The sequence below is a fragment of the Podarcis gaigeae genome (assembly GCF_964106915.1).
Source record: "Podarcis gaigeae genome assembly, chromosome: 4".
In the NCBI taxonomy this organism is placed as follows: Eukaryota; Metazoa; Chordata; class Lepidosauria; order Squamata; family Lacertidae; genus Podarcis; species Podarcis gaigeae.
Window position 1 is genome coordinate 75,217,898 of NC_139677.1, and position 20,735 is coordinate 75,238,632.

At 41.6% G+C, this 20,735-nt stretch overlaps 2 protein-coding genes across 3 annotated transcripts; one reads left to right on the top strand and one right to left on the bottom strand.

Annotated features, from left to right (window-relative positions):
* Positions 1–538: 538 nt before the first annotated feature.
* LOC310842736 (uncharacterized protein) lies at positions 539–20,735 on the bottom strand. Of its 2 annotated transcripts, XR_014563328.1 has the most exons (5): positions 20,190–20,735; positions 16,035–16,493; positions 10,741–10,881; positions 9,053–9,117; positions 539–1,068 (listed from the first exon to the last, which is right to left on the bottom strand). XR_014563328.1 is itself a non-coding variant. In XM_083734882.1 (4 exons), exons 1-4 carry the CDS (start codon positions 20,254–20,256, stop codon positions 9,113–9,115), a joined length of 672 nt encoding a protein of 223 aa, XP_083591008.1. In that variant the 5' UTR covers positions 20,257–20,733; the 3' UTR covers positions 8,977–9,112. The 2 variants fall into 2 exon arrangements, 1 of the variants encoding a protein (XP_083591008.1); XM_083734882.1 differs by lacking the exon at positions 539–1,068 and having other exon boundaries at positions 8,977–9,117; positions 20,190–20,733.
* On the top strand, positions 2,505–8,476 carry LOC310842737 (phospholipase A2-like). Its single transcript, XM_083734883.1, has 4 exons — positions 2,505–3,215; positions 5,847–6,012; positions 7,086–7,192; positions 8,151–8,476. Exons 1-4 carry the CDS (start codon positions 3,176–3,178, stop codon positions 8,309–8,311), a joined length of 474 nt encoding a protein of 157 aa, XP_083591009.1. The 5' UTR covers positions 2,505–3,175; the 3' UTR covers positions 8,312–8,476.

Below are 20,735 nucleotides of genomic sequence, written 5' to 3' on the forward strand. Positions count from 1 at the left end.
CATTCTCTACGGGCTCTGGATAAGGTCTCCTCACGAGCTGGAGACTCAATGGGGCTTTGGTGAGACTCTTCAGCCTCTCAGCTGATGCACAGAAAGCTGTGCCTCCTCTAAACAAGCCCCCAGCTGCTCAGCTCACATGAGTCAGAGAAGCATGGGTGGAAGCTTGTTAGGTTGTTCATCTGAGGCATGGAAGCCTCTCTGCACTTCAGCTAAGCAAGCCCCAATGCTACTCTGGTTCATGTGAGATGGGAGGGGGGGCTGTTAGGCTGCTCAGCTGAGGCATGGAGGCCTCTCTGTGCCTCAGCTGAGCAAGCCCCAATGATGGGGGCTCATTAAGCTGCGTGGAAGCCTCCCCTTGCCTCAGCTGAGCAGCTTCAACAAGCCTCTGGCTAATGAGGAGACTGCCCCTCACCCAGCCCAAAGAGACCTTCTTTGGGCTCTAGGGTGGGTCTTCTGAGGGAGATGCTTTCTGGCACTTGTTTTCTCTAGAAACGTGTTTCCCAATGTGGGGCACATGCCCCACAGGGGGGCAATTTGAGAATGAGATATTAGCAGTGAATGGCCTTTTAGGCTTCCTTCACATGAATAGGAGTTCACTTTTTGGATGATAAGAATTATATGTCACGGGGGGTGGGGGACATCAGGATTTTAGAGATGCTTAGGTGGCATGGCCAAAAAAAGGTTGGGAACCACTGCTCTAGAAAATAAAGCACTGGGTATATGTGGAATTTGAACTCTTCATTTTCCCACTTCTCTTTCTATATCAGATTATGGGACTATGAGTTGAACATAAGAATTCTGGGCAATAAAGGAAGCTAAAACTGAGATGAAACTGAAATGCACAAGGTTGTGATGACAGATTTTATTTTCATTATGCAGTAGGGCTATTCTGAGAGAGGTGAGGCTAGTCTGGATTTTTGTTTTTGCTTGAGGCACTGTCCCTCAACAGGGCTCATTTAACCAACACTCATAAAGTGAGAGTAAGAAGGGAGAAACCCAAAAGGGGATACAAGGGGGGGTGGGGGGGTGGGGAAAGAGGAAGGACAGCAAAAGATCAAGATGGAAAACCTGGAAGAAATAATGGGAAAATGTTAGCAACTGAGCAACTGTCTAGCTGTCACCATGTCTATAATCTTCCCCGCCTCTCATCTGAATGGAAATAAGGAAAAAGCAGGTTACCACAGGAGAGCTGGCACTGGTTCCCATAAATGTTATTTATAATAATTTTGTTCCATCTTTTCTAAAAGAAGGAGAAAAATAAGATTCTGAGCAACTAGCAAAATCCCTGAAAATGTTAAAAAAACAAAACCCTATATTATACAATAAAAGGCAGATAAAACTCATAAAGAGAATTAAAAACCTAAAAAAGAATAACATGAAGCAGTCCATAACATTAAAACACAAATGCTTTTTTGACCCAGTTTTTTCACCTGCCTTTTTCACTGCTATCCAATAATTAAATCAGTTTTCACAGAAGAAATGTGAAAGCAAGGAATCCTAAACAAAACAGTACTAAAAACAGTCTTGTATAAAATCAATATAGGAACAGGCCTAAAAATAAAACAGGAAAACAGTTTATGCCCAGTTCTGAATCCAATAAAAGTTCTACAAAAATTATCTCCTGCTTAACCTCAGTGGGAGAACCTAGATAAGAGCCTCTGATGACTCTCCTAAGGACTGTGCAGGTGTGTGTGAGAGAGAGTTAGGGGACAGTGGGGTTGTACTGGATTCATTAGGATTCAAATTGCTGGAATAGCCAAGCCAGGTTCTTGATAGTGACCCCCAAAGTATGGGCCTTTAATGAAACAAAATAAGTGGCTCTCTGGGTGTGCCTGCTTCCCTCCACTGTCTGGTAATAAGAAAGACAAAAGCCAGAGTTGATGTTTGTGAGCTAGAAGCCAGAGGCAATAAGCAGGCTGGGCAACTGAGAGAAAGATTTCTGCTGGAATCCAAGGCTGTGGCTGGGTGAAGCAAGACCCTCTTGGGTAGGGTTACCAGACCCTAGTTCCTGGGGACAGTCCCTGGATTTGCAAATCTGTCCCCGGACAAATTCCGTCCCCGGAATGTCCCCAGATTTGCAAATCTGTCCCCGGGAAATGTGGCAGTGGCAGCCTCAGCAGCCCAGAGCCAACCTGGTAGCGCAGTTGGCCCTGGCTGGCTTCAGGAGCTGCTCGCTGCTTCCGCCACTGCCAAGGGGGAACCAGGGACATCTGGCGGTACAGATCTCCTGCCCCCTTCCTCCTTTGTTTTGACAGATTGGGGGAGGCTCAGGAGTCACGGGCAGATGGGCGTTGGCCAGGAGGGGCGCAAGGCATGTGATTTCTCTGCCAGGCAAGGTGCAAAGCCCTTCTTTTGCACCCTGTGAAACATAAATGTGCAGAGTTTTTTTTAAAAAAACTGGGCAACAGCCACCTGCCCATGACTCCCAAGCTTCCCCCGATATGTCAAAACAAAGGGGGAAGGGGGCAGGAGACCAGGGGAGGCTCGGGAGTTATGGGCGGGTGGCTGTTGCCCAGTTTTTTGAAAAAAACTCTGCACATCTATGTTTCACAGGGTCAATTAGTGTGTTGAAATCTCAGGAAATTGTAGGTAGAAGCTTATTGTTTCAGCTTGGCATTTGCAGTTGTTGTTTTTTTTAATTAGAAAATTCCTGCCAGTGCCTATAAACTCAAATGCTACACGGTTATGAAAGTTGGACTGTAGCAAACACAGCAGTGAAGCGACTTGGAGGGGTCAGCTGAGGATGTAAGCAAACAGCTTAGGAAAGGAGCTACTGGCTTATTGGCTGCAGCATCTAAACCTGTCCAAGAGACATAATTCCCTCCCGACAACCCCTCCTGAAAGGAACAACGTGCAAACAGAGGCATTGAGCTGTGTTTGCCAGATGTGTTCTTAGTAAGGTAAAGGTTCTTAGTGACATGGGCCTTCCATCAGTCTCTGGACAGTGGGCACTTGAAAAGCAGAAGGAAGTGTCTCACCTTTAACTATATATATATATACACACACACACACACACATATATTTAGCTCTGAGAGTAGAGGAGCAGCCTTCTCAGAGTGTTTATACACTCCCACTCCTTGGCTCAGTTTGACAGCAGAACTACAGGGAGACTCTAGACAGCCAGGCTATGCGTGTCCGAGTGAAAGGGTGGGGGTCATTCTGAGTTGACCTCCAAATGGAACTCCGGCTGGTGACACTGCTGTTTTTTCAAGCAGGTAAGTACAAAATAGATGCCAAGCAATGTAGATGCTGACCTCATAAAAACACCTGTGCTTTTGTGCCCCCCTTAGTGCAGAGGTTTCATTACTGGGCTTTACAACATTCTTATTGACCAAAGCAAACAGCTTTTGGGCAGGTGAGTAAGCTTATCTTTTTCATATTGTCATCATCGCCCTGGAACTGGGCTTTCGGTGTCTGATCTTAATGATAACTGTGCTTTGTTTGAACATGTAAATAGTGCAGGCGAAACATGTTCCAATGTGTTTACAAGTCTGAAAGTTCATAAGTTCAAAAGTTTACAAAGTACTGTATGATAAAACTCCTTCAAATGGGTGGACTTATTTCAGTGCAGTGGGATTTGCACCAGGACATTGTTCAGGCTGTTATTAGACACTGAAAAATGCTCCAGTGGAATTAGGTCAATAGAATGGCTTGGTCTTAGGTGCTTTGGCATATTGCCAGGTGTCTTTCTCATATCTGAATGATTGTCTTTGTTCATGCTGTAACTATCTGTTTGCCTCTTCCCTGTACTTTAAACAGCGAAATGTGAATAGCTAGTTTTTATTCATCTAAAGTCCAGGGTGGATGGGAGGAAGGAAATAAAGCTATTTTTATAAGGCCCCGCTACAGAAGCAGCACACAGCAGAACCGAAGCATGTGAGACCGTTATTGCAAGGCCTTTTACTGTAATTATTTGAGGACACCTATATTACTGGAGCTTAATGCCTGCCAGTGTAAACTTCATCGTGCCAGGAAAGTTGAGATCATAAGATCCCATCCCAACTGCCAGGCACATTTTTGTAACTATTTTGCTATTTATCAGGTAGAGTTACAAGAAACTGGGCCTGCTGGGCACAAAAGGATACTCAGCTTGGAATTTAACTACTTTGTAACAGGAAAGAGTGAGAATTGCATTAAGTTGCATGCTCTTTCCCTTCCTGTCAGCTCTTTCAATACTGAGAACTGAAGTTTGCAATTTGTGTACTTTAATACTTTGTCAATCACCTTGAACGTTTATGCTGTTCTTATAGTACAATAATTTTCAGCAAGGAATTCATATATACTCCTTACTTAGATACATACAGATTGGGAGGCTTTTCTCATTTTTTAAAAAGTCTGTTAACTGCAATGTTTTATTTGTAACTAATATGTTTAGGGTGGACTCTCTGTGCCTTTAAAACCTGAATCACCTCACTGTTATGGCACAGACATTGCTGCTGTTTGTTTGTTTTTCCTTATTAAGACAGAGCTCCTGCTTACATGTTTATTAAAATTAGACTTGAATACTGTGAAGTAGAGAAGGAATGCTACATTTTTTCAGAATGCATACTTGATAGCCAAGGTATCAAAAAACAACAGCCGGTCTGTATTAAGACAGTAGTCTTCAGTTTGAGGTTTTGTTTTTTTGGCTTGGCAGTTGTTAAATGTCCCTGTTAAATCATCCTGAAGTAGACGATGAGGTACACTGCCATTTTCCTCAGGTTTATAGTGCAGAGACACTTGTGTTTCTGAAGCCTGTTTAAGTCTTGGATTCAGCAGAATGCTTTAACCAAAGTGCCTTTCGAGTCTAAACATTTAAAGCCTATGCAATTTCCTTAGAATTGGCTATGATGAAACACATTTTCCATTTTGCAAGAACCAAATGTGTTTATATAATACAAATACATAGATTAAAGGAAAAACTCTAAACAACGTCAAAGAAGTTCTGTAGGAAAAAATGATGCTGATCCTGATAACATTTAGACATATCTGATCCAGAATTCTGTGTGTGCATATGTAGTGTGCCCTAATACAGGCACCCGCATTCCACTTGTGCGTGACTACATTTGTGCAGGTTGCTGCAAAATAAAAAAATATATTGGCCTTCCCTTGCACTGGGCAGTGGCCCCAATCGAGGGGAGGCTTGGGGCAGGCTGGGCAACGGCCCCAGGCAACTTCCAAGCAGCAGTCCCAGCGGTGCTTGTGAGTCTTGTTAAGTTGTGGGTGAACATATCAGACGACACAGCGATTCTTTCAAAGCAGCTCTTTTATTATTTGTAAGCTGGAACAGAACTGAACTGAAGAGCTCAGTCAGCCTGCTTATATAGTGCTCCAGAACCTCGTTACTGTAACAACTTTCTAAAACTATCTAATCACTGAACGTCACTTTCGATCCTTCATTTGCATACAAACTATCCAATCACTGAACGTCACTTTCGATCCTTCATTTGCATAACTATCTACATTATCCCCCTGCTGGCCCAGGGTGAGAACTTCAGTACATAACAAGTCTCTTTCTCGCTCTCTCCTCCCTATTAAAGTGGATTGCTCCCCACGTTATGCAAGTTCACTTATATGCGCAGGGGCCCAGAACGTACTCCCCACATTAGTGGGGGGACGACACCTGTACATTTAAGTGAAGGGAGCTAACCTGGAATGTCGTTCTCAACTGAAATGAATGGGAATGCAAGGCAGACCCTTGGTTGCAGAAATGATATGTGTAGAGTTGTATTACTCTTTGTGAGCAGAAGTGCATTTTAAAGATATTATCAATAATACATACATTAATTCAGAACTGGGAAAGTGTAAAGATTTTGAGTAATGGTTTTTTACTCAGATGCACTAAAGTTTTACTTCTGCCTTTGCAGTTTGGAATAGCGTTCTTGGGAAGAACCATTCTGTACACAAAAGAGGCCTTCTTGAGTTATCTGGAGCCATAAAGTGTGGCACAAGACGATTTCCTTTGGCATATTTAGGTTATGGGTGCTACTGTGGCCCAGGAGGAAGAGGATGGCCTAAGGACAAAACAGACTGGTAAGGACATCAGTGACATCCCCAAGTGTCATTCTTCAATTGAATTCATCCAACCTTATTTAAGACCCTTGAAATGAAATGCAGGTTTAATTTGTGGAAGAGAAACTGTAGGAAACTATATTGTGGTTACAGATGGGGCAGAAATTTGATCCTGTTCACATTTAAAGGTGAACCTACCAAATTCACATATTCCAAAACAATACAAGAACCAAAACACAGCTATCCTTCAAAATTCACACTGCTCTGAAATTTGCAGTGCCTTTCTCCAGTCAAGTAATGTGTGCAAAAAAATCATGTGCTGGGGTAAAGCATCCATAAAATGCATATGGTAGTGAAAAATAACATAAAAAATGAAATTATTTTAGGGGAAATTGCTTCACGTAAATGTGTATATTATGCAAACTTACATAGAAACATGTACATTAAGAGGGGGGAAATGCACTAAAATGATGATGAGTTTTCTTGAGGACTTCAAAAATTGGGGGAAATGTGCAGAACAGAACTTGAGATTTGAAAATGAGAAACCAAATTTGACAGATTTGCCCATCCCTAATTGTGGTAGCACAAACTGGTGCCAAAATCACATAGTGCTGGTGAGTGAGTAGTGAGAATAATAGGTAACATGATCAGCACATAACAAAACCTGCCCTTTATTATGCCAGATGACATTACCATGTTGCTAAGTTGAGAGAATGCAATGAGAGAAAAGGAATGCTGTGTGTCCTCTTTTAACTTGATTTGGAACCAGTGGACTTTCACTAGAGATAAATTTGATTTCTTTTTTAACCCTTGCTTCACTGAAAGAAGTGGTAGGTGTAATATTTGCATGCACCATGCTCTTGCTGTTTGTTTACCAAATGAATGATTCCAGAGGGATAAATACTTAATGTAAAAATTTAATGGGCTTTCCCTGAAACACTAGAAGTACGTGAAACAATATTGTAGAGTGCCTGTCTAGCTGAAGAATTTACTTCTGTATTGGCACATGCCTCTTTTTAAATCTTGGGTGGGCCTCAGAGAAATGCTCACAAAATATACCGTAATGGGTACAATTCAATCTCTATTGCTTAAAGGTGCTGTCATGAACATGACTGCTGTTATGGCTTCGCAGAGGAACAAGGCTGTAACCCCATAATACGTAGATATAAATGGACCTGTAATGACAATACTGTGGTATGTGGTAAGGTAACAATTTAAATTTCATTGTACTTATCCATTTTATCTTGATAAGCAATGCATGATCTAGTGTTAGGGTCTACTCAGAGTAGACTTAAATCCACTGATTTCAATTCCATAGTTTAACCACACAGAGTGTGAAGAAGTACTTCCTTATCTCTTACCTCATAAACTTATCTCTATCCACACCATATCTCTATACACGGATTCCACCCCATGCATAATTTTGTACACCACTATCATGTCACATACTCTCTCTTTTCTAGACCAAAAAGCCCCAAATGCCTCTCCCCATATGAACAACCCAGATCCTTCAATCATCATCTGAGGACCTTCTTCATGTGCCTCCTACACAAGAGGTCTGGAGTGTGGCAACACAAGAATGGGCCTTTTCTGTGGTGGCTCCCTGTTTGTGGAATGCTCTCCCCAGCGAGGCTTACCTGGCGCCTTCATTACATATCTTTAGGCACCAGGCAAAAACGTTTCTCTATAACCAGGCCTTTGGTTGATTAACATTCTGTGGCTTTTTAAATGTGTTTGTGTGGGGTGGTGGTGGTTATTGGTTTGTTTTTGTTTTATTATCTATTTTGTGTTCTCATTTTGTATTTTTCTGTTGTGAACTGCCCTGGGATCTTTGGATGGACAGTATACGAATTTAATCAATAATAATAATAATAATAATAATAATAATAATAATAATAATAAATCTGTCCATTGTGAAAACTGTCCCTATCTGCTACCTGTTATTGTAACTGCTTTCAGAAATCTGAGCCTAAAATTTAAGAATGACTTACTTATTTTGATTTATAGTTATATTTCCTTCCTGGTCTATCACGATTCCCAAAGCAGCTGCAATGAATAACAAATGAATAACAAATAGACATTAACCATTTGTGGCTAGTTGTTCCAGTTTGGTGCTGTTATTCCATTTCAACTATTCACCTGGTTTTTCTCTTTTTCAGATACAATGTTAGACAGATGTCAAAAAATCATATGCCAATGTGACAGAGAAGCAGCCAAGTGTTGGAGATCTGCCCCTTTTAACCGACGCTATGCCTTCTGGCCAAATTTTCTGTGCGGCCATATTTACCCTGTATGCAGTTATGGGAAATGTAGGCATTAAGACTACTTTTTAATGGAAACCTTCAGTTTCGTTCCACTTTAAGCTCTCTGTATTTTGTATATCATTCAACTAGACTAGCAGCTTCTGAACTGTGTATGTATCTTCAGATTTCTGGAAATGACAGATTAAACTATGACCTCTACACCTATTGGTTGCACAGATTCATAGGCTTCTTGTTATATCTTGTCATGGAAAACGTACCCTACAAAAGTGTTTTTGCAATGCCATGCTATGATCTTTTAAAGAGGTGGTGCATACAGTAAGTCTGCATAACTACAGTGCACGTGCCCAAACCATCCTGGACCTCCACAGGTTCTTTGTGGTTGGTGATGCTGGGTTCCTATAAAGTGACAGTCCTATGGAACAGGAAGTGTAAGAGAGATACTCTAAGTGCAGAAAGGCACCATAAGATCCCTGAATACAGCAGAGAGCTTTTTACTGATAGAGAACAGGAGGTTCAGCCATCTTGGCCACACACTGGCTTATTGTGTCTGGAGAAGATATAATGCTCAGTGCAACCACCCCCTTTAAATGCTTTAATATAGTTTTCTTCTTTTATTTAGTAGTGAGGATGCTATTGTAAAAGGGTTGTGTGTGTTTTTTGGAAAAGGATGCTTATCTTATGACTAAACTGTAGTCACAATTTGAGGCATATATTCTAAAAGGATGGTAAAGCATTTTTATTATACTATTTTTAGGTAGGCTATAGAAAACACTCAAACAACTGACATTTTTGCTTACATTCAGAAAACTATATAGTCGGTGGCACATCTGGCAATTACTTTAACCATGCTGTCCAAGTTATGCTGTGGAGGAAGAAAAAAAGATTAAGTAAATAAACAATGAAGTAGAGGATATGACACAATATAATGCAAGTAGTCATTTTACAACCCATTTTTCACAATATACATTTGAAGCACGTTCAGAACACATTTTTCCTATCAAAGAATTCTGGGCACTGCCAAGGAAGCTGTGTTTCAAATGTACTTTAAAGGTATAATATGTACGCAGCCTTGTATGATCACAAAGTTAATATAGTAATGTGCTTGAGCTGTGCAAGCACTTCTGATTATTTGGCTCCACTGTAGGTTGGCCAAACCCTTGCCACAAATATAACATACAAGAGCAGCACAAAATTCATGTTAATCATGTTAATATAGAATCATTTCTTGTGTTTCCATTGGCCTTGTTCAGCTCTGCACCTTGAAGGGACCTTTTATGGTTGTTTTATTGGTCCTAAAAGAATTAGAATGGAGACAGCTGCAGCAACTCAATAACATCCAGATGAATTTAAACATGTGGCAAGCTTTTTAATCTGACTGTTCTGTGCTACACTTAGTTTCTTAGACAGAGAATCATGCAATAAGTCCTTGAAGTCAGAGCCATTGTAGCAGGCTTTGTGCTGCTACCAGCTCTAACACCATCTCAAGGACTATAATCTCAAAAGCTTTCACTCAGATTACAAACACCTATTGGTTTCACTGTAGCTACCTTCCAAGTAAGTATTTTTAGGACTGCTGTCTTAATCTTCTCAGTGCAATTCAGCTTCTTCCTTGTGTATTTGTTCAATCTGCTTCAAGAACCTTGCTGTGCCTGTTTACAGAACATTCAAACTATTTCCTCTTTAAGCGGGCTTTTTGTTTTTGTGGTGTATGTGTGTGTATGTAGACACACACAGAGAGAGAGACAATTTGGCAAAACAACCCCAAATGCTTTGAAGATCGCTGAGCATACAGATATATACAGATAGCAATTGAAGTGAACTGTTTATTTAATAAGAAAGCATAGTACTGTATGTCTACACATAGACAATATCAGAGAGATGCGACTGCAGGTTTCCTCCATCAGCTCTTCTCAAAGCCCAGCCTCACTGCTACCTTTACCTGCCAATAGAAATTCCACGAGGCTATAGTAAATGCAGGGACAGGACTGGAGGCCTCCATCACTGGCTCTGCTGAGAGACCAATTCCATCAGGCTCCCCCTTCAGCTATCACCTATAAGCAGTTACTCCATCCAGCCACTATGGTGCCCACAAGTTGTTGGGCTCCCAATGGTTGAAGTCCAGCAAAATCTGGAAGGTCAGCTACCTTGTATAGCAACCTTGAAGCTATCTATCACCAGCTATCTTGAAGGTAAGAAATTGTGCTGCAGCCTCTCTGTTGAGAGACTAGCTCCATTTGCTGAAATTTCCTCTTCTACACCATACTTAAAGCTGTCCCCCCCTTTTTTTTTGCAACTGGTTAGCCTTTCAGAAAATGAAGTGCAGAGATTTGCTTGGATCGTTGGATATATCAGCACTGGCGATCTCTCTTAGATCTCTTTAAGTTCTTATTCAGTATAAAGCTTGTTTTTCTGAAAGCATTTGGCAACAAATATGCATTGCATCTATAATTCTGGCAAACAACTGAGCATTTTGCTGTCACCATACCTTGGTTTGACGTTGCTTTAGCACATGGAAGGCACTTCCTCAGCTGAGGAGTTAAAACTACTATTAGAACTAACATGCCTCCAATGCCAGCTGCCACCACGCCAATGATTGTTCCAATGGATTCTTCTATGCCAAACAATCCTGGGGGGAAATACACAGAGGCATCAGAAATCAATTGTCTTGAATATAGGGAATTGTAAGGAAAACTCAACGCACACTGGCTGGAAGAGGCTGCACTGAGAGACTGAGGGGGCGGATTTGGATCTATATTTGCTAAACCTGTGAGAGGAACAACGAGAGACACTCTTGTGGTGTAACGTTCTGCATTACAGACTAGACTATTTTACGTCCAAAATGACAAAAATATCTCCCTAGGAAAACTGAGGACATTCACAGCCTAGGGGCCTTTTTAAAATAGAGTGAGAAAGCCTAACAAATATATATATATATCACACACACACACACACACACACACACACACACAGCAAGAACCAATTGTGTGAATTGGAACACAGTTTGAAGAGAGTGTGACTGAGGTGGGTTGGTAGATTATGAGTAACTCCACCACTATTTAACATTCATATTGTGCTAATATTAAGCCCTGTTTCTATACAAATAATGTAGAATGTAAGCTGTCCCCATTCCAGGGACTTTACAATCTACATTAAACTGACAAAACAAGCATAGGACATTTATTCCTGTTAAGAATTTATAAATATTAGGCCTGTGACATTTCTCTGGCAGCAAACTCTGCCATACAGAAGATCTCCAGCCTGGCTCTGGCCTTATGGTCTGTGCCTTCCCATGTTTTCCTAGCAAGGTAACACAAGTACTACCAAGGTTTGTACTGGGAGTGGAGGTGAGTGGGTTGGAATTGCCATTTAAGTATCACCCCTGCCCCCCCAGCCAAAAGAGGAAACAAATCAACACAAAGAACAAAAGAAGGCAGACCTGCATTAGATGGTCATGTGTTAGTGTTTATATATATATATGCAAATTTATAAACAAGTGCTATAACTGTAACTGCATTTAGATGTTCTTAGAATGTTTTAATCTGTTTAATCTGTTTTAGAAAGTTCCTGTTTTGCTTTTTTTAAAAAAAATGTATATCTGTTTGCCGCCCTTGGCTATAAATTCAATAAATAAATAATTTGAATAGAAATACAATGCAGGAGATTGCTGTGGGAAATTGCAATCAAACATAACTATGCAAAAGTGTCATTTAGTACTTGAGTTAAGGTTGTAGAGCTGTGCTCCTGGACTCAGCTAGGTCATGCCCACTTTCCTCTGACTCCTTTTCCTCACTCTCTCTTCCATGTGAACTCACCACAAGAGGAGCTCACACCATGCACTTGATAGCTTTTCTGTATTTTGTAACACAAGATATTTCTACTTGTGTTCTTCTTGCTGCTGCATGGAATAACACATGAATCTGACCATTGTTGGAGTTTTGTAAGTAAAGTATTTTAAAACTTATTTAACAATGTGGCCTGTTCATTGCAAGAGGGGTAGAAATGAGGAGCACTGTATGCAACTAAATGAGATATGAAAAGAGTTTAATAGCCTATATCCCATGCTATATTGCTGCTTGACTTTTGTGAGTTTAAACTCTGCTGCTGCAAAGTGTGTTAAGGCCTGGATTTTGTATTTAGGAACCCAGCTGATCCTTTTACTAATTACCCTCATGTGGGTCAGTGATCTACTTTCCACTGACATAATTATGACCACATGACCTGTGTGCTTGCTCATCCATTGTCTACGTGCGAACTGTTTATGGGCAGCCTCAAGGCTCCTGCTTAACCTTTGTATAGATTTTGTTACAGATAGGTAGCCGTGTTGGTCTGCCGTAGTCAAAACAAAAAAAATCCTTCCAGTAGCACCTTAAAGACCAACTAAGTTAGTTCTTGGTATGAGCTTTCGTGTGCATGCACACTTCTTCAGTTGTCATCTTTAAACTGGTGTTAGACCAGACAAATTAAGAAAGCACTTGAAAGAGGAGAGAGAAGTAGATGATTACAGAAAGGGTGGTGGTTCTAGATAGAAATTGCATCCCAAAAGATAAGGAAGTACCAGAAAGGGGTACTAGGGGTACATACAAATGGAGAAAAGGTGGAGAGCTTAAAAAGTCAGGCTTATCAGCTTGAGGCAAAAAGTGTCATTGAGTCACGGCAAAGGCTTATGACATCTCTAAAGGTAGATGCTGAAATATTCTGCAAGAGCAACTCTCTGAACAGTGAGGTACCGGTATATAAAATGTATAGAACTTGTGCAGAGCACCTGATTTAGTCATTCGGCTCCCTTTCCCAATGACGATGCTCAGAATATGTGACCGAAGAGTCTCAGTACTTTCACCAAGCTATTCCCAGGATTCATTGCTGGTAAAGGTAAAGGTAAAGGGACCCCTGACCATTAGGTCCAGTCATGACCGACTCTGGGGTTGCAGCGCTTATCTCGCGTTATTGGCCGAGGGAGCCGGCATACAGCTTCCGGGTCATGTGGCCAGCATCACTAAGCCACTTCTGGCGAACAAGAGCAGCACATGGAAACGCCGTTTACCTTCCCACCAGAGCGCTACCTATTTATCTACTTGCACTTTGATGTGCTTTCGAACTGCTAGGTTGGCAGGAGCAGGGACCGAACAATGGGAGCTCACCCCGTCATTGGGATTCGAACCACCAGCCTTCTGATCGGCAAGTCCTAGACTCTGTGGTTTAACCCACATCGCCACCCGCATCCCCTCATTGGTGGTGAAAGTAGTATAAAACCACTATTAGGTCTAGTTTGGGTGTTGATGAACAGGTTGATATAATCACAACACTGGGGGGTGGGGAGAATTGAGCGTGAGGTACTTTTTAATCTTTAATTGCTGCCATTCATTTGAAGTAAGGAATGTCGTTGCAAAGAGTTCCACTTCTGAAAAGCTGCCACTTCATAACGATTGCATATTCTCATTACCACCTGTCAAATGAAGTGAGATGGATGAAATTAATCAGGCTGTGACTATATTACAATGGCACCTTGATCATATTTTCAGAAAGCTTGGAAGAGAAATTCTAGGAAGAAATAACAAAAGTTCCTTTGCTGTTATTTCCCTAACATATTTTCTGCTGTGAAAGCAGTGCTTGAATTTCTGAAGAATGTGTGCGCCAGAGCTAGTTCACACATGTATGTATACTTCACTTAGGGACTGTGTCCTGTGGCAAAACTGAACCTGTCCATTGGCTGGGGTAACGTGGCACCAGTGGTGTGAAATGCCCTCTCTGCTGAAATATAAGAAGCTGTACCAGTGCTGGCATTTCTCTGGCTCCTGAAGTCGCATCTATTCAGGCAAACATTCTTCTGAATTGAACTTGGGATTTAATGGTTTTAATTTTAAAAATTGTTGTATTGCATATTTTAATCAGAGGCATTTTAATGTTACTGTGTATTTTAATTAGGGATTGGTTTTCACAGTTGTAAACTGTTTTGGCATATTAAGAGCACATAAACAAACAAAACATGTAAGTTGATAGAGTGGTACCTCGGGTTAAGTACTTAATTCGTTCCGGAGGTCCATTCTTAACCTGAAACTGTTCTTAACCTGAAGCACCACTTTAGCTAATGGGGCCTCCCGCTGCCACTGCGCTGCCGGAGCACGATTTCTGTTCTCATCCTGAAGCAAAGTTCTTAACCCGAGGTACTATTTCTGGGTTAGCAGAGTCTGTAACCTGAAGCGTATGTAACCCGAGGTACCACTGTACTCAAATAATTAGAGACATCAGAAGCATGCCAGTGGTCATACATTAATCACACAATGATGTGCATATCAATGCATCTTACATGTATAAAACACTATTATGCCACTTTAACAATCATGGCTTCCCTGCAGTGAATCCTGGGAACTGTGGTTTGTTCAGAGTGCCAAGAGTGTTAAGAGACCCCTATTCCCTTCACAGAGCTGGAGTTGTCACAACAGGTTAACAATCAATCCTTCTTCCCAGGGAACTCTGGGAGCTGTAGTTCTGTGAGGGGAACTCTCAGCACCCTTAACAAATGACATTTCTCAGAATTCTTTGGGAGAAGTTATAACTGTTTAAAGTGGCATAATAGTGCTTTTACTATATGGTGTGGATGTGGCCTTATATGCACATTATACCACAGACTTAAACTGGTTTCATCATCATATCATCTCCCTAGGTGTTTGGAGAATACAGTGGTACCTCAGGTTACATACGCTTCATGTTACATACGCTTCAGGTTACAGATTCTGCTAATCCAAAAATAGTACCTCAGGTTAAGAACTTTGCTTCAGGATGAGAACAGAAATCGTGCTCTGGCGACGCAGCAGCAGCAGAAGGCCCCATTAGTTAAAGTGGTGCTTCAGGTTAAGAACAGTTTCAGGTTAAGAACGGACCTCCAGAACGAATTAAGTACTTAACCCAAGGTACCACTGTAATGCTTTCGACAGGACTGAGCACCCTCATCGAGCCACAGAGCTCCCAGGATTCTTTCTAGGAAGCCATGCAATATAAAACTAGAGTGTAGATATGCCCTATGGCTTGGCCATGCATCTGTCAATTTTTTTTTGATGAGCAGCATAACACAGCATGCTTTATTAGTTCATGACAGTAGAGGCTAGTCCATTAGGGTGAAGGGTGCACTGCCCCCTTTAAACTCAGTCAGCCGCCACTCAGTCTATTTTGTTTACTGCTGTTATTGAGGCTCCATCTGCACTATATAAGGCAGTATAATACCACTTTAAACAGCCATGGCTTCCCCCCAAAGAATCCTGAGAACTGTAGTTTGTTAAGAGTACAGACCCCCTTAGAAAGCTACGATTCTCAGAGCTCCCTGTGAAGAGTGATTCATTGTTAAACCTCCCTGATAATAGTAGCTCTGTGGGGAACAGGGGTCTCCTAACAACTCTCAGCTCCCTCAACACTCCCCAGGAGTCTGGTGAGACTAGAGCATGGGTAGTCAAACTAAGGCCCAGGGGCCAGATCCGGCCCAATTGCCTTCTAAATCCGGCCTGTGGACAGTCCCGGAATTAGTATGTTTTTACATGAGTAGAATGTGTGCTTTTATTTAAAATGCATCTCTGGGTAATTTGTGGGGCATAAGAATTCGTTCATCCCCCCCCCAAAAAATATAGTCTGGCCCCCCACAAGGTCTGAGGGACGGTGGACTGGCCCCCTGTTGAAAACGTTTGCTGACCCCTGGACTAGAGGACAGTCTTGATTTTTTAAAGTGGTAGGATAGCGTATAGTGCAGATTGGGGCTCATTTAGAAAAGAAACAAACAAAACAAAACATTACCCAGCGCCCTGCGGATCCTGAGCTTTGTGCCACCTCCTGTCACCACATCTCCATTGGAAAGGGTCACCTGGCAGAAATAAGTGCCATGATCGCTGGTTGTCACATTTAAGATAGTCAAAGATGCATCGCCTTCAGATAAATCCCCTGTCAGGAATGCTCTGGTGTAGTTTGCCAATACAGTGATGTTGTTCTCCATTAGGTCCCTCGACCCTTTTTCATCCTCCTTGTACCATTTCACTGTTAGGTTATTCAAAGATGAGCCATGGGAACTTTGGAACCGACATCCAAGGGTCACTGTTTCACCCTCTTTGGCTTTCTCTCTGCTTGGACTCTGGGACACAGATGGAGACACAAGACTCATTCCGTATGTGTGAAACACTGTCTTGGGGGAAGCGGCAGGTGAATGGGTTGAGACAGCTCTGTTCTCCTTGGCTGCATTTCCAACGCCAGCATAAACAGCTGCAAAAGAAGAGAGAAAGACGAATGTTCTTGGTGAGACTTACAGAAGGTAGCGATTATTTAGGGGATGTGCGGGGTTCTGTGCGTGGGCGAACTGGGTTGTGTTGGGTTTAAAGGACTGGAAGTTCTGGCTTCATAGCAGATTATAGAAAGGGAGAGAGAATAGGTAATAAATAAAAGGGTGGGTATGTACTGATTTACTTTGTGAGTCTGCTGGCAAGAGATGCATTTTCAGTTGTTTCAACCATAATTCTGGATACGGGTGGTATACATTTTTGTACTACTGCAGGGATTAGCATTAGTGCAAAAGGATTTCCCAACAATAGCTGTCAACTTTTCCCTTTTCTTGCGAGGAATCCTATTCGGAATAAGGGAATTTCTCTTTAAAAAAGGGAAACGTTGACAGATATGTTCCCAACTCCCCCTCCTGCTCCCATGGGTGCCCTCCCATCTACTCTGGATGTTTAGAAGTCCCTCATTTCACTCCAAGATGCATTTTGATTGGCACAGGAATTGTAGAGTTGGAAGGGACCCCAAAGGTAAACAGCTATGAGGCCCTTCTAACACACACCAAATGCGTGGAGAGCTGGGCACATTGGCAGCTAGCCTACATGGACCCACAATCCCAACATTCATTATTTCAAAGTTGGAGGTGGGGTTGTTTGAGAACTCCGCACCCCTTAACTCTGTTTCCACCCCTAACATGCATGAATTTTAAAAATGATAAATAAGCAGAACCAAACCATGTTGTCCGTGAAATAAGTGTTTATGCACCATAACGCCTTCATGTATGGAAACATATACATTACTGCATTTGACTAAAGCTTTTAAAAGATCACAGTTATCTAGCAGAGGGGCTCAACTGTTTACAAAATCCTTTGACCTGAAAGAGATCACTGACATCCAGCCATCTTTGGTAGCCTGTGAAGCCAAGTGGAGAGAGAGTAACAGGTGCACTTCAAGAGAGGCTGGACCAAACAGTATAGAAAGGAAGAATAAAGACTCTGTAAATACAACAAGGGTTTTTGCTATGGCAACTTGAGCCTGTGAGTCACTGTCATGTGTCTAGACCGACTATCTTAGCTTCATCATCCCACAGTTAAAAGGAAGACCTATGCATAAGCATAATTAAACTGGTTCACTTTATTAAAAATGCCCTTAGAATGATCATTTGAACTATCCTTATAATTTCATTCCCTACTTTATTTTCACAACAATTTTACGTGGTACATCACAATTATCCTTATTTTGCAGATGGTGAACCGAGGCTAAGATATTATAAATTGGCAAAAGTCAACGTTTTTCTTGTTATTGTTGTCCTGGTACCAGATATGCAGACAGTGCAGCAACATCAAAACACAGGGCTTATATATTTGCAGTTGCCAAGCCCTTCTATAGATTCTGGACTTTTATTTTGTAATTTAGTTCATAAAATGTATATACTGATTGATTGATTGATTGATTGATTGATTGATTGTGAAAAAGAATACAATGAGATTATCAGTAATTAAAAAACCCAGTTTTAGCCACATGACCCGGAAACTGTCTGTGGACAAACGCCGGCTCCCCTGGCCCATAAGCGAGATGAGCGCCGCAACCCCAGAGTCGGTCACAACCGGACCTAATGGTCAGGGGTACCTTTACCTTCACCTTTACTTAAGACATTTTAAAAAATTTAAATAAACAATAAGTGAAAACCTAGATTAAAATGCATGACAACAAGCTACATATCTGGATAGACTTCCTTAAACAAAAATGCATTTAGTAGGTGCAGAACAGAGTACAGTGAAGGCACTTGCCCAATGTCAATAGGCAAGGAGTTCCAAAGTTTGGGTGCTGCTACACTAAAAGACAGAGTCATCCCCCCCTCCCCAAATGTGGAATAAGTATTATGTAGCACTGGTAACTGCACCAGTTCCATAGATCAAATTTATTTACAGTAATAAGATTTTTTTTTACTTACAGAATTGCCTTTCTGTTTCAATTTAGCACTGAAGATTGGGTTTCCCTTGCAGGAAGTGGCAGGGCAAATTGAGGTGTGGATAAGCACATGGCTTGGTGGGGATTCAAATCCTAATTTCCCAGGTCTTTGTCCGATACTCTAACCACTACACCACACTGGCTCTTAATAGTACAACCAGCTTGATTCAAATATTAAACCTGAAGTGTGTGTGTTTCAAGCTTTGCTGGAAGCCAAAGATTCCCATCTTTGGTTCAATTACCAGCTCATTACCTAGGCTTCACTGTGAAGGTCGCCATGGAGGACTTGCTCTTAACATTGCAAAAGGTTATTAGTTCACTTGTATTTATTTATATTGTCCTCCCGTAATACAAGCACACAGGAGTGTCCCTGTGTGCATCTGTGCAATGTTGGAAGGCAGGGTGTTGCTGGCATCCTGACATCTTTTTGTTTTCTAGATGGGAGTGTCATACACAGAATTTGGACAGTTCTTTGAAATCAATATGTGAAACCCAGCCCACCACCATCAGCATCATCACTTCATCTTCGCACTTGCCTTAGGGATGGCTGTTGCTATGCTTTAGAGACAGTAGAAATCACAGCTGGCTGTAATTGTCCCTCCAGCTTCTAGTTGCAACAATCCTATCAGTCCTATTTCTCCCTCTTTTGCCTGCCCACTTATCCATGCCTATAGTTGCACAGCTTTTATTGCCTCCTGAGGTCACACACAAAGCTTTGGCCCGGTTGTACATTCCCCTTGGTTTCTGTTTCCTTCAACGCCATTGTGTCCTCAAGCCTCCATTTTTTTCATGCCACTGTTTACTTTATCCTACTTTCCAGCATTTACTAAACCCAGGCATTTGACACCCTCAACCTATAACAGTATCAATATTCACTCCACTACAGATGCATTAGACACAAAGGAGCCTTATTCTCTTTGGACTTGGTCACCCTAGGGTTGCATATCCAGGCAATAAACACATTACAATACTGTGTCCTCCTTAACTGATTTTGTGACAAATGTTTATGCATAACCTCGCAAGATCTCTTCAAATTGCAGGGTGAGGGAGGACACAGAAAAAGTGTATTTATAGCAGCTCTCTCATTAGGGTTTGCAGTCAGTACATCACAACAAGAAGAGACATAAAGTCCTAATGATACAAATCCTGAGGACAAATTTTCCCAGCTAAACCCCTTCTCTAAAACTCCCACATTCTGTCTTTAAGTAAAAAGGCAACATAATTATAGCTGCTTGTTGAGAAGCAGAAATGGGGGGGTTGACTTCAGATGTAAAAAGATTAGCACAGAAGCAACTTCTCTGCCTTTAGGATATATTTTTTAATGGAAAACTGTGTGCCCCCCCTTTTGTTTAAAAATCACCTTATAAAACCAAATGTCATAAATTATAGAACCATAGACGTAACAGAATGTGAAAGACTAAAGACTGTCTATCATAATTACAGATTCATATGCTTCAACCACCTTTTACAAAATAGCCTATAGACCAATAAGATACAGCCCAGATCACAACCTACTCAGACTGACTCTATGGATGTTACTCAAAGCTATGTTCCATTGTGTTGAGTGGAGCTTACTTGCATCCAGACAAGTAAGAGTGCATAGGATTGCACCCTTGGTTTGCCACAAGCAACTATAAGAAGAAACCACAGATCCCCTCTCCCTGCTCCAATCTCCTAAAAATGAAGGTACTGTAGTTCATTAGCTCAGTTACTTACCCAAACAGATAGAAATCAGAAGACGGGGCACTGCCCAGCTGTAGGATTTCAAATTCTGCTTGATCATAGCTGACAATGTATTCTCTTTGGTTTTGCCTTTGGCTCCAAACGTATGGGCAAAAGAAAAAAGATGTGCCTCTCTGCCTTTGTGTTGCAACAGAATAGGAATTCACATTCTGCCCAGTAAATGTCACACTTACTAAGGTTACCACAGCTTTGACATCACAGCTCTCTGTCTGCTGCCTAGAGGGCTGCCACTTTTGGTCTTCCTACAATTATTTCATTAGGAAGCTGCTCTAATCTTTGTGAGGGAAGCTGCAGAGAGGGTGCTGGATAGGGAGGAAATTTTAAGAAGTGCCTTGGCTAAACAACCCAGAATTTGCACTTGATGATCAGGTTTTAGAATGACCTTCCTAAGATCCTTTGCCTCACAAATCCCCCATGAAAACAGCCAGCACTAATAAAATTGCTTGTGACCCTAGTTATTCAGCAAGAATTGTGAAGAATCTTCCCCTGAAATGACACCAAATATGTTTTGAATGTCAT